A 27,995-nucleotide genomic window follows, 5' to 3' on the forward strand; every position below is an offset into this window, starting at 1 on the left:
AGCCTAGGGCCAAGTTTTTAATATAACCCCAGGCACTGGGGCATAGAAGCGCTGTGAACTCCTCTGACTGAATTGCCAAGATCTGCTTTTGTTTCCTGCTGGCACCACAACTGCCATCGTTTATAACAGAGCAAACAAACTTCACATACTGTGGTATAAGAGCTTAGTTCTACAAGCCAGTCTTTGGGGTGCTTTAAAGATGTTTAGTAGCTAAAAAACTGTTGCAGCATCTTTGTTTCCAACACACTTTTCTAGCTTGTCCTCCTTCTCCTGCAGGTTGCTCCTCGTTTGAATTCTCGATGATAAAACGTGCCACCACACCAGGACCTTTCCCTCCATCTGACTGCACCCGATAGAATTGGCTGGACATTGTGCCCAGCAAAATCCCCCCTCCTTCCTTGCTTTGCTCATTTTGTTTATTGTTACCAAAGACCTGCACTTTCAGAAAACCCACAAAATACATCTTGCTTTTTTGTCTTAATATGAAAGTTCCAAAAGAAAGGCCTTCTCTTCCTTACCTTAGTGGCAAACACGTGGGTCCAACAGAATGTCTGTGAAACTGTGGCTCATGAAACTTATTCAGCTGGGCTTTGAGGGAGAGGTAGCTCTGACTATTAAGAGTCTACGCCCTGATGGAAACGACCAAAATTTGTGCTTGTCATCAAAAAGCACAATCAGAAAACAAATAACTCTGCTGCTTTGTCAGCCAAATCAATGAAATGCCAACCTTTATATTCAGAAAGAATGTTTTATGAAGAATTTTGCTCTGAGACATTTTAATGCTTTGTGTTACAATATATTAAAGCCATATTGTGTAAATGAGTAAAACCCTGTAAATACTTTATAGCTGAGTATGAGAGATGCACTACAAGAAATGGAGTTGATGTGGAAACTTTTAAGTTTTAGATTTGGAATAACTTTTGTTTTTAGTTTATGATTATAAGGAATTAACTTGAGAAACCCATCATGTAACTTCTTCAGTAATCTGGAGCCAGACACTCTTTACCTTTTTTTGAAGTCACCTGTCCCATTTCTTGCTCTATAATGATATTTTTATACTGTAGTAGCTCTTTTCATATCCACACATCCAAACAAAATGTAATACAAACTGCAGAGGTTACCACTTCTCTATGCCACTCTAGGCTGGAAATGAAACCTGTAGTCCTTGGCCACAGAACAGGCAAGAGCTTTCCCTCCCACCTTGTACCTGTCTGGGAGTCATCACCGTCCCTTCCCCCCCACAGCTCACCAGGCTCAGAGCTTTTCCTTCTGTTTTTAGTGATAACTGGAAGTTCAAGTTCCCACAAAAAAGCTCCACAATGTTGCTATAAACGCCTCTCAGTACTGCCTTAAAGAGGAAGAGAGGGCTAGTTCAGCACTGCTGGCATTACTGACCAACAGCTCCTTCACCTGGAAGCAACTTCCTAAGCAAGCTGCATCACTCCAGTGCTAACCCAGAGCTAGGAGGAATACATGCTCTCAATGCTAACTGCAACAGAGGTCAATGCTAAGCACCTGCATTTAACCAAGAACCCAAATGGCTACAGGGTGAAGAGCTCTTTGTCAAACACCTGCTGACTGCAAGTCACAGCTCCAGCTTCCAAGTTCTAGATGTCCAACAGTGCATTTTGCACTCTACATGCCTTAGACGTCCTTCACGTTCCACCTCTAGCCTGACGCAGTAGCAACAACAGTTTCAGTAAGCCCTGAATAAAATATAACCAAACATGTTGCCACTCACATACGATCGGCTCAGTCTCCCACTTTCTGGTTTCTGACATTATGCGGTTTCCAAGCACTGCCCCAGGCCTGGAATGCTGTATACACTGTAGTACATATACACCATACCACTGTATATGCTAGAGTGTATATACTATACAATGCTGTATACGCTATTATATAACCTCAAGACTACGCTAAATAAATTTTTACAAAAAAGCCACACCTTGTCTTTGTTGTAGAAATGGTTTCACCACATTGCTTTTTTTTTTTTTTTTTTTTTTTTTGAGAGGGAGGGTATGGTTTTTGTTTTCCCCTCATCTGTCACAGAGCACCACTGAATCTCTTTGCTTCTTGGGCCCAATCTGTCTACACAGAGGGCAGCCCTGCTACTGTCTGCTACAGGAACAGGTTATTCCTAGAAAGAGGTTTCTAGGACATCAGCTAAGCAGGATGGACATTAAGATAATGTGGTTCCCTTCTCTCCATCCATGTAGCAGGACTGGAGGAAGAGTTCTGTAAGGGCAAGTGAGAGCAATGCACCAACCAAATGATGCAGTTTTATGCATTCAGCTAGGGAAAGACTGAATAAATGGTGTGGAAAAGCTGCTGACCCCTGCTGCAGAGCAGGCTGGTCTCACAGCTACACTACTTACATGTAAGACTGGGATCTTACTTTATCTCATGTCTGAAGAAGAATGCTGTCACTTCTCTCTCTCCCCTGCCAAACGTTCCTATTGCAAGCAACAGAGGAGAGTTATTTTTTCTGAAATAACTAACATAAAGGAAAGTCATAGTAGTATTTGGCATTTTTAATTTAGGTTTGTTTTATTTAAGTTTAATGTTAATTCCATGCTGTGTTTCAGTAAGAACAATACAGATTCTGTATCTGTGGCTCCAGTCAGATATCCAGTAGTACAAATTAGCTTCAAGTTACACATACTGAACAAAAGAGGTTGAGCGAGCGAAGGGAGATGGGGAAAGGGGAGGGAGAAAGAAAAAATATTGAACACGCATGCAGGCTTATCAATGCCACCTTCAATGCTAACCTGCTTTGAGGAAAAGTAAAGAATAGGCAAGAATGAGCAGCCACGGATTGTTGAACTGTTACCAGCACCACGATTTTCAGCAACATTTCAGCAGTTTGGAAACTTCTGTTTTTATACAGTAAAACCACTACAATATATGTCCCAATGCAACCTGTAACTTCAAGCTAAACACCCAATTAAGTTTAAACATTGGTATAAAATTCAGTTTAAACAGTTATAATAAAAAAAAAAAAAAAAAGAAAAATGCCACCACATGCGCACTACCTCGCCATAACAAATCTCTCCCCTACAAGTCTAGCGGCCTTCAGGTGTAACATCCACTTCTAATGGCAATCTCGCCACGTCTGGCAGGAGACAATACAGTAATGCTGAAAGAGCCTTTACGCAGTCCTGTTAGTGTCTTAAAAGAACCTAAAAGCTGGCACCAGTAAAATCCACAGAAATTCACTCTTGCCTTTAAGAACTTTTAAACTGTGTAAAAAAAATAAAAATAAAGAAACCCAACAGGGCAGGAACCTAAATTCTGAGACCCAATGTAAAAGTCAGATTTGGTGGTTCTCAGAGTGACACTGAGGGTTTTTGTGGGGAAGGGGAAGGGTGGTCAGAGATGGGTTCTCTTGTTGGCCTTTGTGTCTCACTGGTTTTCATCTTCCACATCCTGCAGCGCTTCTTTATTCTGTTCTTCACCTGTAAGTGTTTAAAAGCAAGGAAGACATTAACTTTTAAAACTGAGACCTGCAGAATGGCTTAACAAGCATCTAGAGATTAATAGTTTCATGCAAGTACACACACTCACTTGCACACTTGCATAAATGACACACACGCACACACTCATAACACAGCCAGTTCTGGAGTGAAGCGTTTCCATGGAAATTAAGCCTTATAATCACCTCCCATTTCATACAGAACTGTAGCACAGGCTATTAGAAGACGTACTCTGTCGTAAGGACAAACAACAAACCACCACTTCTGAAAACTGAGACTGAACATGGGATCAGTCCTGTTGATCAAGAAATGAACAGCCAAGACAAAAGTAATCCAACTGGCTGTAGATCAGAAAATACCTTCCCCCAAAACCCTCATTCCTACTCCAGAGAGCACTAAGGACATCTATTTGCTAGCTACAGAAATTAGACCAAAACAGGTTTTAGAAATTAAGCTTTTATCTGTCCAAGTCCACTCAAGTCCCAACAACAGCAAAAGTACTGCAATTTTATAAACCAACACTGATGGCATGTATTATTAAAGGTACCAAAAGCAGTATGGAAAAACATCCCTACTTCAATTCCAACATGACAAGAAAGACTCGCCTTGAGGTTATTAAAGGAAACATTTTGTAGAAATTGATTTCTCTTGAAAAACTGCCAGTCTGGACCTATTCAACCAGGCTGCAACATGCAGTGAAATGGAAGTCTCTCCATCAAGACTCCTGCAGTAAGCGTTTGGTTATACTTCAGCTGCCCCTGGGTCAGACGCATGCAATTGCCATCTGCAGGTCTTTGCCCAGTTTCCAGTGCAACAAAAGAAAGTTTAAAGTACTTCAGCTAGTGCTGTAACACATGCACAATTAAATTAATTGATAAGAAAAACTGGAAAATGTTTTCTTTACAATTGTGCTTAACCATGTGAGATGGTACTCTCTTAAGAGCAATGAAGTACCTATTCAAAAAATTAATTTGCAATAAAATCCAATCAAATGAGACTAATGACTTTCAGCATATAATCAGAATGCCTGCTCAGAGCATGTCCAGATTCAGAATTATCACCAGGTACAATACAAGGTAGATTTTGGAAGAGGCTGCCTAGGAACACAGGACATTTGACATTCAACAACAATAACATTTACATTTAAAATTACATAACAGATCATTTAAAGAGGAAAGCAGAGGCCCTAACCCAGTAAGATGATTAAAAGATCTGAGCATGCTCTAGCCACCACACTTAAGCAAATATTCCTGTAACAGGCGACTGTGAAAATACTTTTCATGCCCAGATATTCTTAATATCCATCCAGGTATGCAGCTCAATTCCCAAACATGTAAGTGACTTTGGATCTTAGTCAGGCATATTGGACCTGGGTAGGGGTAACAGGTCACACAGATTGGTAGAACATGGTTTAGCCCTGGAATGGAGTCAAAGATACAAGCAATTTATCAGCAGCAAGAGAGTGACAGAAGCAAGCACCATTAGTGATTGGAAGAAAACTGACGCTGAAAAGTTCATTCAGCTATGACGAAGACTTACAAAGTAGATTTTTTAGGAAATGAACAGTTGGACTTTCCTTTAGGAATCTATACAGCAGGAAAGAAGGGGAAAACAGGAATCATGAAGACGACATTACAAGCGTGAAAATAAACTGAACAGCTCATCTATGACATAGTTAAAAGATACAGTAAATGAGATGGAAAAGCACAGCCAGCTGAGTAACACCTGATTTTAGAAAGTCATTCCCTACAACCTACACAACCGAAATCAAAGCAGACGAAAACTTAACGCAAAAGAACAAGCTTTTTTCAGGTCTGCCCCATCCCTTAGAAAACTGGTAATTGTCATGATCTTTCTCAGTGCCCAGTGCCACTATTAAGTTTTACCAATCTTCAAAGGCTCTACCCATTTGGAATTAGAGTTCTGGAAGCAACAGTTTTAAATGCACTCAGTCAGCGTATTAGCATGGCATGAGGAAATGAGCAAACTTAGCTTTGCACCTGTGTCTAAATATTACACATAAACATCGAATTTTTTGTGGCTCTGAAGAACTGCACCATGATTTTAAGTAGTTCAGCAGTATTTTAAATTTTGTAGTCATTATCTTTCAGGCAATCATCAAACTGTATATTAGGATAACATGAAATACTTCAGGAAGAACAAATATATCTATTTTCTATACTATGGAATTAATCATGCAACAAGAAATTTAAATCTAGATTATGCAAAAAGAAATATAAAGAGCCTCTGTAGATAATCTTGTTGAACTTCTACGATATGAGATACATGAGAAACATTAGTCAGCTTGCATGCAATTGGATGATGTTCTAATGCTACTATCTCGCAACAGCAATCCAGCCTTGTTACTTGACTGAAATGGCGTCCTCAGTGTTCCCACATAGGACCAGGATATTTGGCTCCATTAAAAAAAAAATAAAATAAAGGTCCTATCTTAGTTGTGGGAATTGAGAACAAATTTCTTTTTCCAATGCCTAATCACAGCAAGGCAGGCATCTAATAATACCTGCAGAATTTAGAACAGTCTGTACAGATCCATCCAGGATACGTACATACGCTTCTGTGCCACAGATAATCTTACATCTCAAAGCAAGGCACGGTCCCTTGCAAGAGACTCAAGCACTAGGATGTGGGGTAACACTGCACATTTACAGTTTTCCCAGTTCTGCCAAAAGCCCAAAGAAATAGGGGTAAAATGTTACCTGCAACACTCAATACTCATAATCTGTACCAACAGCTAGAAGCTATCAAGTAACAATACTTTTTTAAAACAAAGCCATCGATCCTACATGAAACGAAGTAGTCTGTAAAAAGTTATATATTCTACAATTGCTTTCAAATGGGCACTACACCAATAAAGTACTCCAAAGGAATGCTATACAGCAATCACCACGCTTGAAGTAACATCTTATAAAAAAATTTAAGACACTATTTATCTGAAATTAAGCACCAATGTTGTTTCCAACCTCTGTGCACTTCCAAGTAGCTAACATACTTTAAACAGGACTGACTTTTCCTTGCACCCCTCCAAGTTAGAAGAAACTTAGCTCTTTCCACTTGTCTCTCCAGGATGTAACTGCAGAAAACATGAGTAATCTTTCTAGATAGGTATTACGTTTAATTCATCACCCATAATCAGTGAAACAGAAGGCGTAACTCAAGAAAACTAAGCAAGAGTAAATTTATACTTAGTATTGTATGTGAAAGTGTAAGAGGAAAAAGTCCATTCAGTATGCTAGAAAAACACTTAAAAATATCAGATGCTAATAAATACAAGCACACAATATCCCACCCTCTGGTACTGTCAGCAGATATATTCAGTATTCGCTCTGGCAATAGCCCACTTCAGGATTCACAACCTAGCATTTTGGGGAGTATCAAGTACTTCAAACATCTCAAAACAGCAAATCAGATTTCTCCCAAGCTCTGCTTTCCCCCCCCCCCCGGCCCCGTAACAAAGTATTTTGCAAAATCCCTTTTCCTTTCTCCTTTTCTCTTTGTATTCAATTCTTCATAAGAACAGTAAAAGATATGAAAAGTGCTGAAAGGTGAAGTGATTAGTATGATGGCTGTAAATCTTCCACTAAAATGCCAATAGAAATATTGTGTGACCTGAAAAAAAGGGAAACTAGATCATTTGCAATACTTCCTCCTGCACTGGTAAGTCACATCTGGTTGGAATGTCAACCACAGGTCAGCATGGCAAGCCATAAAAAAAAAAAGCTGAATTAAATGAAGTCACTGCTTTTAAAATAATCACAGATGCCTAACAGCCAGGTGGGGAGGAAAAAAAAAATAAGTTGTTGCTAATTCCACACCTCCTTCCCTTAAGTGAGAGCTGAAAAGCTGCTCAAAAGAAGCTAGTGTCACCCCATCAAGTTAGCAAGTGTTAAGAAAGGACAGAAGTTCAGGAGGGTCAATTACTAGGAAAGACACAAGTAAAACACCAAACCAATCTACATTTCCATGCTCTGTTTTCTAGGCAGAGGTCAGGGGACAGCAGCATTTTAGAGCAGAGTTTACTTACCATCACCCTGCATGTCTGAAGTCCATAGTGTCAGATTATCACGTAACAACTGCATGATAAGTGTAGAGTCCTTATAGCTTTCTTCACTCAGTGTATCCAGTTCTGCAATAGCATCATCGAAAGCTGCTTTTGCCAACCTATAAACACAGAATAGATCAGTTCTAACACATACATTGTTAAACAGAAGGCAGAAGCACACAGGTCAAACTTGTGCCTCAGAACATCTATCTTCTAGTTTGGCTACATGACATCCATAGCTTCTGTAACACATTTTTCTATTATTTAACAGTGTTTAGATGTTCATCCAAATATCTCCCATCTTTAAAACCAGTCACTTTGTGCTTAAGAATCTTTTTACTCAAGAACACTCATTTTATTAAACACTTCTACATTTTGTGGTACAACTGATCAAGGTCTGCTAAAAGCTTCAAAGAAAGTGTATTACAATAGCCTACAGTGACAGGAATAAAAGACTAGGCATCTGCTTCAATCATCACTTTTATGCTCCTATGAGATGAATCCCTACAGATAGATGAGCTATTGTCATTCTACACATGCTCACAGTTCACAGAAATTAGTAACACGATCCCTCTTATGTTGTATAATAGCCAACAGCAAGAGAGGCAAGTTAAATCACCTCACGCTTTTTGCAGGATAAGGGCATGCACAGAGTTAACACGGCAAGCTGTTAAACTGCCATGAGTTGATCAATCCAAGGCTAACACTATTCTGCCTCTCATACATGATCTACTCCCAGATAAACAAATAGATCTGGACTGAAAAGAAAATGGCAAAGGTGAAGACCTTTCCAATTAATTGACCTCAAACAGAGCAAGTCATCAACTACAGCAGGAAGCCAGTCCAGTGTTCCCAAAGAAGAAAAGTAGTTACTCAAGTAGCATCCATTGCTGGCTTGTGTGGTATTCATGTAAGATTTCCCCATCTTCCCAGTCAGTACCTACCTGCAGGCACGATCAGGAGAATTAAGAATTTCATAGTAGAATACAGAAAAGTTGAGCGCAAGTCCTAAGCGGATAGGATGTGTTGGCGGGAGTTCTGTCATTGCAATATCACTAGCAGCTTTGTAAGCCACCAAGCTATTCTCTGCAGCCTCCTTCCTGTCATTTCCTGTGGCAAACTCAGCCAGATACCTATGGTAGTCCCCCTTCCTGGAAACAGAAGCGATACAAAGTCAGCAGTCCTTATTTCCGCACCAGTCTCTAAATTAACAGCTTAGCTCTGAAACTGATGTTCATATATTCACACAGAAACAATGCTGCTGCTGAGTTACTGGCTAGACAACAGTGCATGAGTACTTGAGCAAATTTTAAACCAGACCATCAGGCAGAAAAATGTTCAGGTTCACTTACTCTTGCATTAGTACATGAAGTCACAGTATTACCTCCTCCATTACCAAACTCCGTCTCTGTACAAATGCATCTTATCTGAACCAGACCAGTTTTTGATCTGAAGGACAGAGATAATTCAACTACAGGGAAAACCAACGATCACGTCAAGATTTAAAATATGCTTCAGAAAGTACTAAATATGCATCAAACTAGTGACTACAGCAACATACCCCAAGGCCAAGTTTCACTTGATAATGCAATTTTGAAGTTGACACTACATGACAGTTATCCAACTACCTAATTTTCTTCTCTTTGTGAGGAAATGTACAGCTCTGGTACACACTGAAGCAGGGATATCATGTTTATATTATCAGCTCAATGAAAGAAAATGGTTATTTCTTACATCTAAGGGCTGCAAAACAGCATGTTCAGTTCTCATGACCTCATTCCAAACAACTCAATTCAAAACCACACAATCAGGACACTAACACCTTAAAAGGTAGCCAGAAAGGGATATTGGTTAGACATGACTGAAATTACCCTCTTTCTAGAAGAAGTTACGGTGGTTGAATGGGCAGAAACCTCATGTATAGCTACTTTATTTCTGTCTCTTGTCCAGATACAGTAAGATGTCCTTGTCTCAAAAAAATACTTACATTTTGTAATAGAAAACCTTGGACTCGCCAGTGTTAGCTGCTGGAATGAGGTGTTTGTCCAGTACATCCAGAATGTCACAACAGATTAACTTCAGTTCAGTCTCAACCTATTAAAAAACCAAAACAAAAATCCAAAATGAAAAGAAGAAATGAGGTTAGCATACAAGACTAAGAGCTATTTCAAAAATATCCAAGTATCAAACAGGCAACAAAAATCCAAATAGGGAGAAGACAGAAGGGAAAAAAAAAATAAATACTGCTGCTCCACAGTTACATTAAGCAAAACAGTTCTGCATAATTACCTGGCAAACAAAATAGGCAAGGACTGATATATGATGAAATGCGTAACTGAATAACGGAATTATAAATTCCCTGGAAGACATCTTGCTAGACAGCTGGATTAAGTTTGTCTCAGGATATAATTCCTTACTGCAAGGCTTGCACAACTCCCAGTTCCTTACATTTTTAGTCCTGGAAAGCTGCCCTAGAAATGGCAATGGTGAAGGGGACAATTTGACTAATATAAATCAGCTAAACTCCCAGAGTCAAATGCCACCTTCAGAACAAGTTTCTAGTGACTACTTGGGAGGCAAAGCTCTAACAGAAGAGTCGTAAGACAAAAATCAGGCATATCAGAACAGGATAAAGATGTGCCAAGCAAAAAAGGTCAGATACAAGAGGAAAACAAACTCCAAAAGATACAGGTTTCAGAAGAAGGCAAAAAAGGCAAAGCGCAGCAACTCAGAGAAAAAACAGAAATCAACACTAACAGTGAGATCTGTGGCCAAAGAAAACCAATACAGAAAGCCTTACTTAAAAACAGATATTGGATTTTAATAGCCAAAGTTGAAAACATGGTCATATTATCTTCGGTTTTTCTAATTTAGAATATAAAGCAATGTCTAGGAGATTAGGTTTTACCACAGAAAGTTTCACACCTGAAAACAAGAGACTAAGCATACCAAAAAAAGCTAAAAATGTCTTTTGGCAGCACCACTGCCAAAACCAGACTTGCTCCGAGCATCCCGTGTCATTCACAGTAGAAGTGGTTGGTTAAGTGCATACAGTAACATATTGCTGCTCTTTCATGGTTTCTCAGTAACTTCCATAGCTACAGCTGAAGACAACTCTGGCTCAAGCTCCTTTTACGTACTATGTTTTCAAGCAAAGGCATCAGCATCAGTTTCAAGAAACAACGTGTCTTGAATCACAAGAGCAGTCCCACTTAGTCCACCATCCCTTCCTATCCTCCCACCCATGCAGTTTTCTTTCCTTCTTTCTTTAAGCATTTTTCTTGTCGTGTAGCATTTTTATCACCATACAGCTCCCAAACTATTAGAGTTTGTAAGCATAACTTCCGTCCTCAAAAGCTGTTAAAATTATAGATCCAAAATAAATGTTAAACTGACACATATTTATACTGTTTTGTAAAAAGGTGACTTAATAGATTTGCAAAAGTTCCTTCAGAAAAATTAATCTACATCAAATTTCATGTATAAACAATGTTAGAATGCCCTAACATTCAGAGGAAGTCTCAGATGCTGTACTTAAAGTGATGTGACAAATGCTTAAGGAAGTTGCTGAAATATGGTCACTTGAGAAGAATCTACTTCATATATTCTTGGGCTACAAAAGCTATAAAACCTTTGGCCAGCAGTCAGTTCCTGCAAACTTCTTTCCTCTTGATCCTCTTTTTCAATGACTTCTTTTGCAGAGAGATCTTCAGCAAAACTGCAAAGAATTAAATCAGTTTCTAATCCTCTTTTGTTAAATAACCATACATGTACAAACTTCTATTTCATCTCAGACAGACCTTTTTCAGCTTTGCTTAAAGGCTCAGTCACACAAGTTATAGGAGATCAGTTGCTGTCCAGGGCAATGTAAATGTCCTGACCAAGCTTAGTTTAAAAAGATTTAATACAAATCAAGTTGATTAAGAACAAAACAAAAAACCCACAACAAAACCCTAAAAGCTCTTTGTCTAGAACAGATCCTTTTTATAAGAGTGGCTCAATGAGCTCTGTAAGGCAGCAAACCAGCACAAGAGCCCACACTAAGCCTGTTCAGAGCAGTCGGAAAGGTAGGTTTAGAGTTTATAACCATTCAAGCTCCAAATGGGACAACGTGGTACTACAGGGTCTGCCCAGCAAGGGAAGACTGCAGACCCCAGTGGGTGTGTAGAAGCCCCCCACAACCCACCCTGACTCTCTCAATTTTACTGGTAGTGCTGGCTTAATCAGATTCCAGACTGTGTTCTTAGCCCTGCAGATACAAAAGCTTGTAAACCACCTAGTGATCTAAATACAGAAACTTATTAGAAGCAAAGAGGGGAAAGGTAGCCTGTACTAGTTGACATGTTTTAATACGTAGCCCCCAAAATAGCTGCACCTCACAACTGAGATGCAACATGAAACTAGAACAGTAGGAAACAGTTGCTAAAGCCTGTAACCCCCCTCCTTTTCACCTCTGCCAAAACAGACTGACCATCCACATTTACGCCAATTCACAGCCTAACCTTTCTAAGAAGAGGGGAAGGAAAAGAGCCTTGCAGCTGCCCCAGAAACACACATTCTCACATGCCACAAATACAGACCAGTAGGAGGAAGGTGAATGCTTGTCCTACACCATTAGGGAAGGGATTTGGTTTTACCACAACGAAGTGAACTGCACTATGTGCAGACACGCACCACTTCATCCTCTCAAGGACGAAGAACGCAAGCCTCAGCGTGTTCTCATCTACAGAGATGCAGTCAGATGAGAAAGCCAGGGGCCCTACTTTTGTGTATCCAAATGGCCACAGGACCCAGAAAAGCAGCCTACAAAGGAAACAAGTAAGTGGCATTTTCCCCCATTGCTATGTATATGTTTTGCTACATTCATCTTAAGTGTTTTGGGTAAAGGCACAGCCTGGTGTCTTCCATCATCTCTCATCACTGACTAGTGTATGCCTCAGACAAAACCAGCCCGGCCCTACGCTGACACCACCACCATCACTTGAAGTTCTGTCCCAAGTCACACTGAAAAATGTTTGGAGTTTGAGCTACTAGCCAGAGTCATGTGCTAAATTATAATAAATACTGATGTAGACGAAAACCATCAAATAATTACTTCCACACAAACTACTCCTTACATTTCAACTCGAGCAGCACTCTACAGCTGAGCAAGGTTACACGTGGTTCTGGTGGTAGGCGAGAGATGTGTTTTTCTAGAAATGGTGGTTCTCTCCAACTCTCCAGTGCTTTAAACTTGGCCCATCAGTCCCCAAACAAGTGTTTTGTTTTGTGGGGGGTTTTTTGTTTGGGTTTTTTTTTGTTTGTTTGTTTGTTGTTGGGGTTGGTTTTGTTGTTGTTGTTTGTTGGTTGGGTTTTTTTCCCCCCTTCTTCAGAGCCTTTCAAGCCTGGGAAGGTTCTCCCAACAACACTTAACTTGCTCTGAAAAATGCTACAATAGTGGTATTTGTTGACAAAGTAAGCATAATAACCAGAACTCTGCTGATCCTGCACTGGACCTTATCTCTTCAGAGAAGCAGTGAGCATGACAACAAGGTGGCTGTGCCACTGTTCCAGCAGCAACAGTGAAAACCATCATCCAAACCTTTGCAGTATGTTCTTCAGGCCCTCACTGCTCCCATGCCATCTTGCCAAACCCATTAACACTCCCCTTATAGCAGGTGCTAACCCACAGGAAGCCTCCCAGCAGCTACAAAGAGGAATCTAGTCTTCAGCTACAGAGGATACATAGAAGACTCTTGGAAAACTCAGGCTAGAGTTGAGGAGACTCAGCTAATCGTTCTCCAGTATGGACCTACAGTTCTCCACAGCGTTCTTCCACCTAAAGCAACTTTTCTTTAAGGATTTAACAGCTGAAGATACCATTGGCATGGCAGTGCACTCCATGTAGCGTCGCCCTCTCAACAGATACTTCAAGGACTACATACATATACTTCTTGCACACCAGTCTGTTCTGCATGGTACTTGCTCTCTTTACAGAGAGATGCAGAGCAATGCCTTTTTTATGATCCTTTCAAAAACAAGAAAAAAGTCTTTTTACTATTAAAGAATCTTCAGCAGAAGATAGTAACCACCCACAAAATATTGTTAAAAAACAAACTGAAAGCACATAGTACAAGAAAAATTTAAACAATCATCAGATTGCTATTGTCTTATATGTTCTGTTAGAACCATCAAGAAATGGTATTTGGGACTGTATGTAACTGGCAGAGCCTCATCCCATCAGCATGCCAGCATAAAATTAGAAACTCACAAATTTAACAATTCCATGAAGTAACAGAAATGCTGTGAGTCAACAGAATGTAGTCCAGACCCATTCCTGAGAAAAGATTTCCAAGCCAACATCTTTTCCATTGGTGGTATATGAATCAGTGCCAGGTGATATAATAGACTCCACTGTTTCTCTGGAAGGGAAGATCTGAACCATGTGGAGGCACTTGTCCTCAAATAATGGAGATAAAGTCTCTGCAGAAATGTGTGTGATTTAAATAGTATGGGAGCATGCCTGCTCCATGCTAAACCATCATTTAAGGAAGAGAGGGAAGGGTCAGAACAGCCACTCACTGTTCTAATAGCTGAAGGTTTCATTAGCCCTTACCGATGAAAGTCAAAGCTTGCTTCAAGTTCTCCATTTTAGGTAAAGTTGCAGAGACTGACTAGGCTCAGCATGAAGTTTGTGCATCAATTTCTCCCTCTCCAAGAGAAAATAACAAGACCCTAGAGGTTATTACACACACAAATTTCACAGTTGAGATGACCATGACATCTTAACATCCCCTGCAGCATGGGAGTGCTTTATCTCAAATTGATTGCTTGAGCTGCTATCGGTGTAACCGACCAGCTTAGGGACAACGAAAGAAAAATTTAAAATCTACATTTTTTAGAACTAGATGCTGTCGGAGAAGCCATACTATCTCAGCACTCATTTCAACACAGGCATAGCTGACTGAGCTAATAATAGGTCTAACAGTTCTATTGTATCAGACTAACCAGGCAACTATTCCTCACTGTCACCCAACTGCTAAGCACTTAGTTTACACAGCTACTCCTGCCAAGTCTTCATCTGGGGGGAAAAAGTACAAAACAAGGCCAGCGTACATGAAATGTAACTATCACAGTGATAAAAGACAAGGTAAAGGAGTCAAAGAAAGGGGCCATTTGGCTTTACGCTGCCTGTCTTTATGCCAAGAACAACACTGAAGATCTTTCCCCATTGGCATTTCAACTAGTGTTAGTATTTTGAAGTCCATAGGACAGAGTACTGCAATAGCACCAAGGGTCAAAGTCTGCATGATCCAAAGCAACTTTTATCAGAAATAAAAGCTTAACAGCCAAACACCTCCTTTGACATGGTTCATTCTCCCAAAAAAAAGCTGCTTGTGGCAAGTCATGTTGGAGGAAAAAGAGTAAGGCCTCCTGAGGACATGCAGCCTCACACTTAAGTAGGGAAAAAACAAGCCACCAGCACAGTTCAAATACTTAGTAGATATAAAGATGCACTGAAGGAAAAGCCCTCCCTTCCTCCTTTGAATCTACTGTCCTTTTGAGTGTTTACACAAAAACACTCAACCACTGCTCTTCAAGTATATTTATTCTTCAGACAAGGAAGAAACTTCATCCTTTCAAGACTGTCACCTTATTACAGATCACCACACCGCAGGCGATCTAGAATACCAGGACAGTTTATGGCAAGGATAACAAAACCAGACCTTAACTAAATAGCATTATGCCATAACACCAACTACATCTTACCATTTGCCGATATTCCCGAATCATTTTTAATTTATCTTCTCCACCTTTGTTTTCTTCTTTCTGTTCAATGCTGCTGATTATTCTCCAGGAAGCTCTTCTGGCTCCAATCACATTTTTATATGCAACAGAAAGCAGGTTTCTTTCTTCCACTGTCAACTCCACATCCATTCCAGCCACTTTCTTCATTGATTCAACCATTTCTAGGAGGAAAAGGTCAGACCATTATTCTCATAGCTAACGCGTCTTTCCTACCATTCACCAGAAGTTGTATGTTAATGATAGCTTATCAAAATAGGCTCCCTCCTCCTTTCATACAGTTATTCCTGACTTTTATACTGTAGTGTTCCAAACAAACCAATAAGCATGTACACAAAGGAGGTATCTGATGTTCTTTTAAATGTATTTGACAAGGGTCCCAAAAAAAAAAATTTTAAAAGACAAGGGTTTTTTGAGACAAAAACATTTAGCACTAGCAGAAAGTACATTTTTCACAGTGGATAACAGTTATCAGTACAATCCTACAGGAATGCATGTTCTTCAGTGTGCTTCGGAAAAGGCACTGAATAGTGAGAAAAGCATGAGCAAATGTAAGCTAGCTTTCTGCACATTAAGGATAAACTGAAGAATTACACAATGCTCCACTGATTTGTCAACTGAAATAGTGTAACATGGTAATTAACAAAAAAATAAAATCCAGATTTGAACATATGTAGAGAAGTATGAGCACTGTTATTAGGGAAGCAAGACAAAGTTCCAAGAGGAAACCATCAAAAGAAAAATTAGATGCTTGAAGAAGTAACAAGTCATCCTGAGAATACCCAGAGCAACCATATCTATCCATGCCAAACAGCTATTTACACTGAAAAGTAACACACAAAATATAAATTAGTTATTTGCAGTTTAAACCTTTTGAGAAGGACTTCTAAACCCGAGGTTAAAACAATTATTACTAAATATAGCTTCCCTATACTCAAGTGGAAGCAAAAGCTTGAACTGCTTAAGGAAGGTTATAATCCTTTCATTATCTAACCACATTGTGATTGCTTGTGACATATTAGGAAAATAAAAGCCAAAAATATTAAATTAAGAGCCTAATATGAGACATCCAGGAATCACAGGTTTTGCCCTGTCACACACTGCTTCAGTTCATTCACCATGTATCTTCCAGCGTTCTAGAACTGGTAGGAATCCCCCAGACAGAAAACAAGACCATTAATGAATAAGACTAAGCCCCAACTATCCCATCTATTCAGCAGGACAACTGTTTCACACCTGCCAGGTAGAAAGACACTAGAATGACGTATTTAGCTTCTGCCAAAAGCACAAGGATGTGATTAGATCCCATAATATGATGCTTTACTGTTCTGTGGCCTATTTACTTTGGCCACTCGTCATCCCTCCCCCATCACTTTACCTCCCTGTGTTCTGCTGTGTCATGGCAGCACATGCAATGGGAAACTAATGAAGCTTAACTGTTAGTTTTTTCCTCAGGTGCCAAAACTCAGAGTCTTAACAGGCACAAGCTATTTCAGCAATGGAAACTGTAGGCTCAATCTTTTTCCCTGGCAGGAACAATGTTATCAGTCTCCAACAGGCCTCCTCCACAAGTGTAGGACAAAATTTTATAGTGGCTCTATTCTTACAGGAAGTGGGGAAAAAATCCCTACCTCTACCAGTAGATTTTGCTTCTCCCAATCACAGAAAGTAAAAAAAAATCCACCCAGAATTTGATAGAACTTTTACAAAACACCACCATACTATTGCAAAATGGTGAACTCTTTTTCCTGAAGACTTCAAAAGTTGCCCTAACACTCCATATACCTACAGTTAGTAATAACCATAAGTACACAGTCTCATAATTTAAACAAGTTAAAGGCAATATGATATAGTTACAATACGCTACTTACATAATGCAAGCACTAGGGTTTATTTCCTGAAAGATGATGCTACCATCCATACAAAGAATTCACTTCCAAGCTATAAATTTTTTAAATTATGGAAGTATTTTGAAGTTTCTTAAAACAGCAGAACTACACCCAAGATAACATGCCTGACAATTTTTGTGAACAAAGATGACAAACTGGAATTAACACTTGCAGTCTCTGCAGCTTGGGTACCTTTGCCAGGCTCCTGCAAAAAACACAGGGTTTGTCTTTAAGCTTGATGTTTAACTGACCTCAGATAAGAGGAGTAACTGAAACTGTCCTACATCTGCAGTTTAAGAAATTAACCTGTATTTGTGAATGCACAGCCCTCCCTCCGACCATCCATTGTAGAAGTTCATCAGCTGAAGAGATATCCTGTATGCAAATACAAAGGAGGGGGTAGTCATGCCATACTAATCTATGTTTGCTCCCAGACATCTACCATCAGTCTGAAGATCTTTGGTCTGATCCAGTATGACCATTACACTTTAATCAAACACACATGGTGTTAGATGTGTGGCAAGAGTAACTAACCAAGATCGCATTAACTTTGCCCCATTAGATCTTCTCTGAAGTTATAAAAGCCAGAGAAAACTGAGTAACACTAACACCTTCTCTGGAACTGGCACATTTCTGTAGTACATGGTGTCTTTTTCAATTACACTTGCAACCTTGTGCACCCTAATGGTAGCCTAACCATCACACTTTAGAACAGGGTTTATATTCTTAACTACCAAGCACTTCAGTCATACTATGGGATGTACTACACCAGTTCTTTAGAAAATCTGCTTCTTGATGAAGTAAGAAAACCCCAAACTATTTACACTTGTCTCTTATATAATAAACGACACACTTGTAATCCTTCCACCAGAAGTGTGGAGGTGAGAAACACGTACAGTAACAGTTTCCAAGATCTTCTAGCCTGTATCAGGAAATTGCAACAACTGGGAAAAAAAATGGGCAAGTTTTATCAACTGTACTACAGGTTTCCTTCACAATCTCTTCTGTAGAAGCAGATCTGTCTAACATGGAAATTTAAAAGAAAAAAAATACACAAAAAACTATACACAAGACTTGCTGTTCCCTGTAAATTAATATCTGATTCTCAGAACACACTCAAACATATCATTATAATCAACTGCTTCACTTCTGCAGGGTTTTATCCATTGCTAGCCTAAGCGTCTACAAGTCCCTGAAACAGAAATCCAACATCTCCGTGCACTGGAGGACAAATCAAATTTAAGATGAGCAATAGCTTTTGCAGAGGCACACACTTGAGTCCTACCAATAAGCACAGCCTCTGTTAGTACACATCAGTCCTGTTGCATCTCTTCAGTCTTCAGCAAATATCATTAACTATCATCCTGTAGAACTCTAACCACGGAAACAATGGTGCCAAGAAAACCAGTCAACTGCTTGTAACTACTACCAGAAAACAAGCCTTGTCATCCCAAGATTTTTATGATCATGAGTTGTTATTAAGACAAACAGACTTTTTGTCATGTGATAGCCATCAAGAATAAGATTGTGGGGGGTGGGGTTCAGTACCTGAGCCTTTCTTCATTTGTGCATTTTTGCACAAAACCCTCAAGCTTCGCCAACTCTTCATACCAGGTACACTGCCTCTCTTAATACACTGATGACAAACTAACTGAAAGGTCTTCTATTCAAAATCCTAATCCTGTTACTAGATAACTACACAACCACATACTAAAATCCAACCCATAAACAAGCGTCCTACCCAAAGAGAAAATACTTATCAGCCTACCCACAAAGCTCTTGGAGAAAAAGGCTTCTAGTTCAGTAAAGAGACCAATTTTACAATACAAAAGTCTGGGCTGGTATTTCTATAAGACAAAATAGTATTTGCATATACCCTGGTCTTCCATGGTAAAGCCATGATCCAGTCCTAAAAGTTTAAGCCTGATGAACAATCTTAAGAACTCAGGCAATACAAAAGCAAGAGGACAGTGTATCTGTATCTTCTCCAACAGAAAACTGATTCAATGCAAAAATAAAGTCATATATGCCTGCGAAGAGAACAAATATTTCATATTCTAAGTGCATCTTTACCTATCTGGAAGATTCCAGAAAGAGGTGAAAAGCTTAGAGACAATTCAAGACAAAATACAAGTCAGATTACATTTCAGTAACAAGGATTACTGCAGTAATGACAATTCATTGCATACACAGTCTGGAGGTGCTTACACCGTATTATGGAAAACATAATGTTACACAGAATCAAAAAGTCAGACATTGTAGTTTAAGTGGTTAAGTTCCAGCCTTTTTAAGTGATTGTGGCTGTCACTGTATTATGCAACTGTCAGATCATTCCACCATCAGAGCAGGAAATCCCAAAAGTGTAAAATGTGGAAGGATAGGGGAATATTCTGGAAAATGACACACTTGTCCCAGATTTATATCCTTCCCCAGACATCTGCTGTTGGTTGTTCTAAAAAATACCACAATAAATAGACATTTGGTCTGATCAGGTTTGTATACTCTTATAGAAAAGAGGCACTCAAAACAACTGCCTGAGATACTGCAAAACTATAATAACGTCCATGCCATTTTTTAAGTTCCTACATTCTATCACTGCGATTAAGACACTTGGCTCCTCATTGCAAACTTTGCTGACTCACCTCCAGCCACTGGTTTGGACAGTGGCTGCCACTGCACTGAATGCTGCCTACAAAAGTTTTTTAAAGCAGCTTGGTCTTTTTTTTTTAATACGAAAGAAAGATTATGCCTCATTCTAAACTAAAAATTAATGGGGAAGTTTACAAGTGTTGAGAAGTATATGTTTGATAACCATCTACTAGATGATAACCCACAGAATTTGTACAAGGGGACAAAACTGATAAAGAAGTTTGCTAGGTCACAAAATAATGAATGCCTCTTTACCAGATAAAGATGAGGAATTAAGTATGTGTTGCTTCTTAAACTCTAGAAATCCAAGCAACTCAGGGGAACTGCAATGTCCCTGTGTAAGAAAATATGGAAACGGGTGATGTACTGCAAATTTGGTAGAAAGACTAAAAACCTTCCCAATACAGGATACCAAACTTAAGAAACAGTAGACCATAGCAAAGGAGTAGCCAGTATCTAGCAGTTCTATCAAAGTTTGTGCTTGTAGCAGAAAGCATTAGGTCTAAACAAAGGGTGGCACACTAAAGAAGAGAACCTGGTGAAGCAAAACTACAGTATTTACAGCCTCTAGTTCAGGTACTGTAGTAGTTATCTCACTAACCATGATGCCAGTGTCTGACTGTTTTGTTTATGAAGCATCTAGTTAGATACCAAACAACGGGGCATTCCTGATTTTCAACTACACACAGAATCTAACTCAACCTTACTGCTGAAGTAACTATCTCTTGCCACCACACACACTGGTTCAACATTACTGCAGGAAAAACAAGAGCTAGAAAAATCTGCTAGTAGCATGCTTAGCTTCCAAAAGAGGAACTACTTATGTGAGAAAGCTTGTTAAAATAAGAACAGAAAGAGTTTGCTGAGTAAAGGTGGGATGGAGATGACTTGATGGTCATCATACTGAAGGCTCAAATCAAAATGAACCTTAGGAAAACCCAGAAGGTGGCATTCTTAAATACCATGAAGTTAACAGCAGCAGAAGCACAGCACCAGAAAACTGAAGCTGTGTTTTAAGTTTAGTCCTTCTGATTCCCCTTAGATGAGTAAAGCAGACCAAGATCTTCCAATCTTCTAAGCTGCTGTTCTGTATCTATTTCAGGACCTAAAAGCTGCAAATCAGCATCCAGTGTGATGTGACAATGTAAAGAATACAGCAGAAAAACATGCCTTCCCACCTGCATGCACCATAAAAGATAGTGCACCATAACCAGTCTTCAGAGAAGACTCAGTACTAGTCTTGTACTTATTTATTCTTGGAATGAACAAAAGGTGATCAGTAGCAAGTCACAAGAACTCAAAACAAAGTATCTGATAAACTGTTGTGTATAACCTCTCAGTTAAGAGTTTAGTAGCAGTAGCAAATACAAAGTGGCTAATATTCTGTCAATTTTCAAGAAGGATTCCAACAGACAAAAGGGGAACTACAGAAACACTAACCTAACACTCACAATGGGTCAAGTTAACAGGAATTAAAAAAACCCCAAACCTGAATGAGTGGGTATATGCATTAATACTATACTATCGAGCATGGCCTTCTGTAAATGCAAATAATGCCTTACAAATCTAGAATGAGTCAAGCATATGGACAAGGAAGACATGATTAATATAGTCTACCTGGATTTCCCAAAGGCATTTGACAAGGTCCCTCACCCAAGGTTCTTTAAGGAACTCAACTGCCATGGGATAGGAAGGAAAGTCCTCACATGGATAAACACTTGGCTGAAAGACAGGAAACAGGGTATGAATGTAAGACTCAAGTGTTCAGAGTGGAGAAAGACCACCAGTGGAATCACACAGTGATCTGTGCTGGGAAGCATGCTAACATTTCTAAGTGATCCAGAAAAATGGAAGGGAACAGTAAGTACTAACTTAGTAGTAGCAGCAAAATGCTAAGAACAAACACAAAGACAAAAAAGAGCTGAAGAAATAGGGGCAAACATTCTCTCCATTAAGTGATGAATGTAACTGAAGATTAATGCCCACAGACTGCATTTTATCTAGAACTATAGGCCTCCACCTGGCATCACTGGGCACCATACCATTCACCACAGTGATTAGATCCAGATTCAAGCTACAAGGTAGAGCTTATCTTTTCATCTATTACGAACTCTTCCTCTGAACACACATTTGCATTGCCCGCACTAGGCTTTTCTGTTCTCTTAAATCCTGCATTTGGCAAGTAATACTTAAAAGATTGGTGGGTGGCTTTCACTTTTATCCCTATCAATTCTGTCATGCCAGCTCAATGCTTCTTTGACCTTTCAACTGGCTGATTCAGGTCACCACCTCAGAAAACAGCTACTCAGGAAAAAAAAAAAATCTTGCTCATGATTTAGAGAACCAAACTGGCTCAAAGGGTCAGACTAGAACCCAAGTAAAACATGAGAAACAGCCAGGAAAGAGAGAACATCCCTCTTTCAACAATGAGTTGTCAGATTAGCTCGCCCCGCTTTGCAGCATTGCGCCTTTAGTTTCTAAAAGCATAAAATGAAGAAAAATCACAGAAACTTACGTAGTATGTAAGGGTAAATTCTGTTTAAGGTCTTCATGTGCTTGAAGCACCCCAAGTAGATTATTACAATCAATTAAAATTACAATCAATTAAAAGCAGGGTGCAACTACTGAGGTACAAAAAAATTGATATTCCAATCTTAAGCTCCCTATCTAGAGCATGCCACACTTACCACGATGTACAAGTACACAACTCTGCAACATACAGGTCTGCAAAGCATACTTGTACACTACACACTTGGAGAAATAGATAGATGAAGGCCAAATTATCCAGGTAATGGTGCTATTTTCTGCATAATCAATCCTATGGACTATCCCAAGTCTTTCTTACAACAAGAACATGATTTCTAAGCTATTGCTATCATCTCTTCAAGCTGTGAACATATGCTTTTCTAAATAAAAGAGGGTTTCTCCAGTATTTGTAACAAGTATTTCAGTTTGAAAGCAGACATAGGCAAATCTCAAGACTAAGTCTAATCAGCCGTTTCTCTGCTTGACTGAGATCTGCTACTATGTAATCTACTAATACAAGTACCCCAGTATCCTAATGGACACCAACCCAGTTTCCTTGCAAAAAAATCAAACCATCTAATTGTAGTGGTTTGTCTCCTTTGGTTACTCTTGGTACTTCAGGAGATTCAAGAAGGTCATTACAGAAAAAGGTACTCTCTCATACAACTCCTCATGACCAGAAGTCAATTTTTATAGCCCAGTATGTAAACAATTATCATGTAAAAAAAAATAGCAATCTAATTCCTCCAACATTGTCTTGGCCATTTTCTATCTACCTCTTAGATTCCTGTATTGGCCATTTTCTATCTACCTCTTAGATTCCTGTACTTCTTAAGGATATGCTGAGGTTTTTCTGTGTTTTAGCACCTTCACATCTACCCAATTCAGAGACAAAAGAGAGCAGCTGTAGCCCACTGTCACTAGAACAGAAAGACTTTTGACAGACAGGTGTAAGTACTAACCATTAATGCTGGGCAAAGGAAAAACAAACAGACAAAAAAACCTTAAGTGTGCCTGACACTTGCTTGAAAGAGAACCGTCCTCTGCAAACTGAAATTAATATGCAACTTAAATTGTAATTTGTGACTGTTTATTGATTGATTCTTCATTAAGCTGTAAATTCAAGACTCGTTATTATGAATTTTAAAACGGGTTCAAATCTTGAATTGAGTCCACTGAAGCACACCTCACCACCTTCCTAATAAAAGACCTATTTCCCTGATAGACAATTTATAAAAACACAGGAATCAGCTGTTAGCTCACTGTATTGGGAGTCAGGAGAGCTGTCAAAAAGGTCTGTTGTTCTCTTTTGTTGTTTTGGGGGTTTTTTTCTTTTTTTTTTTTTTTTGGTGTTTTTTTTGTTTGTTTGTTTGGTTGGTTTTTTTGTTTGGTTTTGGGTTTTTTCCTCCTTTTTCTTCTTACCTGTACCCTGACCTATTATCTGGTTTTGGAGAAAACACAAAAAAAAAAAAATCCTACACACACACACATCAAAACCACCATGAACAGAATACCTATTTCACCTCACCTAGGTTATGCCGTATGGAAATGTGAAGTCATACTTCACAACCTGTAGTATAAAACTGCCACTTAGACTTTAAGTATCTGCTTACAGTCTATCTTGTGTCACAGCATGTTTCTCACCTGATTAAAAGAAAGATGTTACCTAGTTTCCACAATGAAGAATTGGTTCTGACAGTCAACAGCAGCCTACAGGAATCCAGATACACACACTCTCTTGACATAAAGAACTCAAATGTTAATAAGATCATTTCACAAACCAACACAATGTTACCTACTCCAATTGTGTGTGTTTGTTGGGGTTTTTTTAAATACAATTTATAGTTATATTATTCTATTAATAATAGCCTTTGAAGGAACAGCAGAAAGTGAGATTCCTCACCAAGCTTCCTGCATTATAAGTAAGCTTCCTGGCATTTTGTGATTTGTCATGACATGCCTAAGCAGATCTGTGAAGATAGTCGGACACCCAAATCTCTTCGTATCTCTAGAGATCAGAGCTTAAGTGATACTTACACTGCAGAAGTACCAAGGAAGTTGTCCCCTTAATCTGGGCCAAAATACTGGGGACAGTACAGATACAGGACATTTCCAACAATTTAAAAATAGTTTCCAAGACTTCATAAATTCCCTAAGTGGGTTAGGTAAGTAACATCAAAGAAGCTACAATTAGATGCCCACCATAAGTGCTACTATAAATGCCATGAACCATACATAAAAAACCCTACTACAAACCACTCAAACTCTCAAGGAGAAAGATGATGGGACGTAACTTAACACTACCCTAACAATAAGCACAAAAAAATTGTCATTCCACGCTCATATTCAAGTTACACAAGAGATTTGTATTTCAACATATTTGTAGACATTACTTACCATTACATCATTTTATATATGCCAATTAGTAACTGTGACCTCAAAGAGCAAAACTGAGTATCTCAAAGAGCAAAATTAAGACTAACTTACACTTTCATCACACTGCTTCCCAAACAATTTTGTTCATAGAATTATTTATCAGTCTCAGCTATGATCTTGGCAGAACTGAAGTATTTTATATAAACAAAAACAAATTATGGCAGTAATTTTTAATTGTTTCAGCTGAACTAGAATACAGAATTAGATGCTAAACCAGTATAAACAGTACATTTTCTTCCAGGACATAGACATGAGATACACGAAGATGCATTTAGAATAGCTAGCAAAATTAGAGGGTGCACCTTAAATTTGTTTACCCAACTTGATTCTAAGAAACTTCGGAAGCCTAGAAAACACAGCATTGATTTCAACATGACAGCTTTAAGTTTAGTGCTCCCTCCTAAATGATACTAGCTTCATTACCATTCAGAAGCAATACAGCATAAGAAGTCCTTCACGTTTTGATCTATCCAGCTTGTTTTGCAATCATCCAAGATACTGGATGGTAGAAGCTCCACTGAGGGAAATGCTGCACCAAGGCAATCCCTACTAATCAATTTTTATTAGTTGACACGAAGTCCAATTGTTTTGCATTGCAGATCTCTACACTGGGGTAGAGTCTGATTACTTTCTAGGGAACTGATTTACCAATAACAAGAAAACACAGAAAGACAGTCATGCCTCGAAAGCTCCCAAAGATGATGAATCCTCCAGAATGTTGGCCAAGCATCCAACTTGGGTTTCCACTCTAACCAAAGCAAACACTTCCAGTTGCACTGATTCATCCACACCAAGTGGAGAACTCTTTCTTCCCTATTCACCAAACCAACTCCAGGAATGCTGCTGGTATTGGGACTCGGGGTCAAGGGAAAGAAAATGCATCTTTCCATCTCACATCCTTTAGGGTAGGCATTAAGATACTGAAAAAACAAAACCCCCAACAGAAGTTGCACACTTACTATAGAATATGGAACTGAATACTTCCCTCCATCCAGGTCAATTAAGTTGTACCCCAACATCTGTTTTCAGGGGGGCATTTTTTCTGTAAGTCTTTACAGTTATTGTGGAGACCAACTCCTCTCATTCAGTGAAATTCTTAGTTCTACCTTATTTCCTTACTGGAACATGTTGCAGAAGGGAATCATATTTAGGCCTTCTTTTTTTGTTGTAGTTTCTATTTTCCTCCCCAAAACATGCATTTTTCAGATCTTTTGCAATAGTGCTATCAGAAGCTTTCTAAGCACAAATCAGTAAACACGTGTCATCTGGTGACAACCTGGTCACGTTGCCTAGGAAAATTACAAAGAGAAAGTACGTGGTGTCTTCCTACCCCTAAATGAAGTGTAACTGCATTCACACTTTTTACATACAAGGGTATTTATTTCACTTTAAATGAATAAACATGAGATCTTAGGGCAGAAGTAACAGTCCCAGGAAAGTAACATCAACAAGAAAATTAAAGGCTTTTTCTATTATATGCAAGGGAAACATGTTTAAAGAAACATTTACAAGACAGACATTTCTGAGGCAAGAGACACCACCCAGGGTTGCCAGCTCCTCCCCTCTACCACTTTTTACCCAGATATGAAATGATCAGGCATAGCACACAAACTTATAGAGGAAAAAGGATGAAGAGACAATGCTGGAAAAGTAAAATGATCTGTAATAATGTCTACCACATAATGAAAGCATACGTGTTTTCTTTAGGCAATGAAGTATCATGTACTCTATCTCTCCAGGGCAAGAGCTCACTCTCTCTGGGTTTGCCAGGGGCAGCAGTATCTCCAACCGAAGGCAAAGGAAAGAGAAAGAAAAGCGCATACCCCCTCCCCCGGGACCCAATACGGCGAGCAAGGCTCTCCCCAGCATCGCCTCCCGAGGGGCCGAAAGACCCGGGCACCCACCTTCCGGAGAGCACGGCACTGGGCGTTGTCTGCGGCGAGCCGACCTCAGCCCCACACCGCCGAGCTCCGCGGGGCCCGGCCCAAAGGTAAGCAAGGCCCGAGCCGAACAGAAGAGCATCAAGCTGTGCCAGTCAGCGGCACGACGAAGGGTGGTGGGGTCTCTTTGTCGGGCCCCCCGAGGCGGGGGCGGCTCCCCTGCCCCCCCCGGGACTCGCCCTTCGCGGCCGCCATTTTATTCCCGGCTTCTACCGCCACCGCCCCCCGAACCGGGCCCCGCCCAGGCCCAAGCCACCCACTCGCTCGGGCCCCCCATCCCCAGCTCCACCAGCCCCTTGGGGCGCTCCCAGTCGCCATTTTGTCTGTGCCCCCCTCCTCCGCCCCTGCCCCCCCTCCCCCGCCCAGCCGCCATTTTGTGGCCGCTCCCTCCCTCCCTCTCCCCTTGGCCTTGTACGGCCTTCCTAGCCAGCGCTCACCATCGTAGCGCTCAGCCTGCTCAGCCAACTTGGCCTGATAGACGAGGTCCTCCCGATCGTCCATGTCCTGCAGGCGGGGCGGCGTCGGGGACTGCACGGGGCGGATGGAAGCCGATGGGTCTGGGGGACTCAGGAGCTACCAGCTCGCTGCTCTCCGGGCAAATATGGCGGCAGCACCTCCTCCCGCTGCATCCGGGCACTTCCGCAAGTGCGCGCATGCGCCCTGCGGCCTCCCATGGCAACGGCGGCTCCTTGGCAACGGGCGGGAGGCGGGGGCTGGGGCGGCGGCGGCGGGAGGCGGCAGCCCGGGGGTGGCGGGGGCCGCGGCCGCCCGCTCCCCCCGCCCGGTTGTGGCGGCGCCGCGACCGAGAGGGCGCCGTCGTTCTAGGGCAGGTGGAGGAGTGAAGCGTGGGGCCAGCGATGGCGCGATGGGGGCGGGCGGCGGGTCCCCGCGGGGCTGCTGGCGGGGAGCCCTGCCTCGCGTGAGGGCGGGCCGCCAGCCAGGCCGCGGGCCGGGGGTGCCCGGGGAGAATGGCATTTCCCTCAATGCATCGCTTTCTCTCAGGGAACGTGTTCGTGCTGCCGACAGTACTGTTTGAATACCTCTCTGCGTGTTTTTGTACAAATCGCCGGGTATGATCCGTGCATCGTGGTGAATCTAGAAGTGAGTGAAAGGCAGAAGATCCAATTTAGCAGGTTTCTTCCAATCTCTCCAGGGTGTTTACTCAAGCAAAGTATCACCTCCAATGCTATGTCTGATGTAGCATATCATAATTTCACAGTTTTAAGAGGCTAGA

At 40.5% G+C, this 27,995-nt stretch overlaps 2 protein-coding genes across 6 annotated transcripts in view; one reads left to right on the forward strand and one right to left on the reverse strand.

The window, feature by feature from the left end:
- Positions 1-2,988, forward strand: part of MYO1C (myosin IC) — a 58,807-nt gene extending 55,819 nt beyond the window's left edge. For all 4 annotated transcript variants that reach the window (XM_042791671.1, XM_042791672.1, XM_009964745.3 and 1 more), the window contains one exon: positions 277-2,988. In XM_042791671.1, the coding sequence (XP_042647605.1) occupies positions 277-303 (27 nt within the window). In that variant the 3' untranslated portion in view covers positions 304-2,988. The remainder of the gene's footprint in view (positions 1-276) is intronic.
- Positions 2,522-27,403, reverse strand: YWHAE (tyrosine 3-monooxygenase/tryptophan 5-monooxygenase activation protein epsilon). 2 transcript variants are annotated; one of them, XM_033003550.2, is made up of 7 exons: positions 27,199-27,403; positions 21,477-21,581; positions 15,286-15,485; positions 9,524-9,630; positions 8,481-8,687; positions 7,519-7,655; positions 2,522-3,455 (listed from the first exon to the last, which is right to left on the reverse strand). In XM_033003550.2, the coding sequence occupies exons 2-7, from the start codon at positions 21,493-21,495 to the stop codon at positions 3,403-3,405; spliced, it is 723 nt and encodes a 240-aa protein (XP_032859441.1). In that variant the 5' UTR covers positions 21,496-21,581; positions 27,199-27,403; the 3' UTR covers positions 2,522-3,402. The 2 variants fall into 2 exon arrangements, with proteins under 2 accessions (XP_032859441.1, XP_032859447.2); XM_033003556.2 differs by lacking the exon at positions 21,477-21,581.
- Positions 27,404-27,995: the final 592 nt, after the last annotated feature.

Source organism: Tyto alba, unplaced genomic scaffold (assembly GCF_018691265.1).
Source record: "Tyto alba isolate M040663 unplaced genomic scaffold, T.alba_DEE_v4.0 Super-Scaffold_19, whole genome shotgun sequence".
Lineage (NCBI taxonomy): Eukaryota > Metazoa > Chordata > Aves > Strigiformes > Tytonidae > Tyto > Tyto alba.

Coding starts and splice junctions, on each gene's coding strand:
- YWHAE (XM_033003556.2), bottom strand. CDS start 27,262: ATGGACGATCGGGAGGACCTCGTCTATCAGGCCAAGTTGGCTGAGCAG. Junction 8,688..9,523: donor AAGGTTTTCTATTACAAAAT/GTAAGTATTTTT, acceptor TTCTGTTTCCAG/GAAGGGGGACTACCATAGGT. Junction 3,456..7,518: donor TTCAGACATGCAGGGTGATG/GTAAGTAAACTC, acceptor AAACACTTACAG/GTGAAGAACAGAATAAAGAA.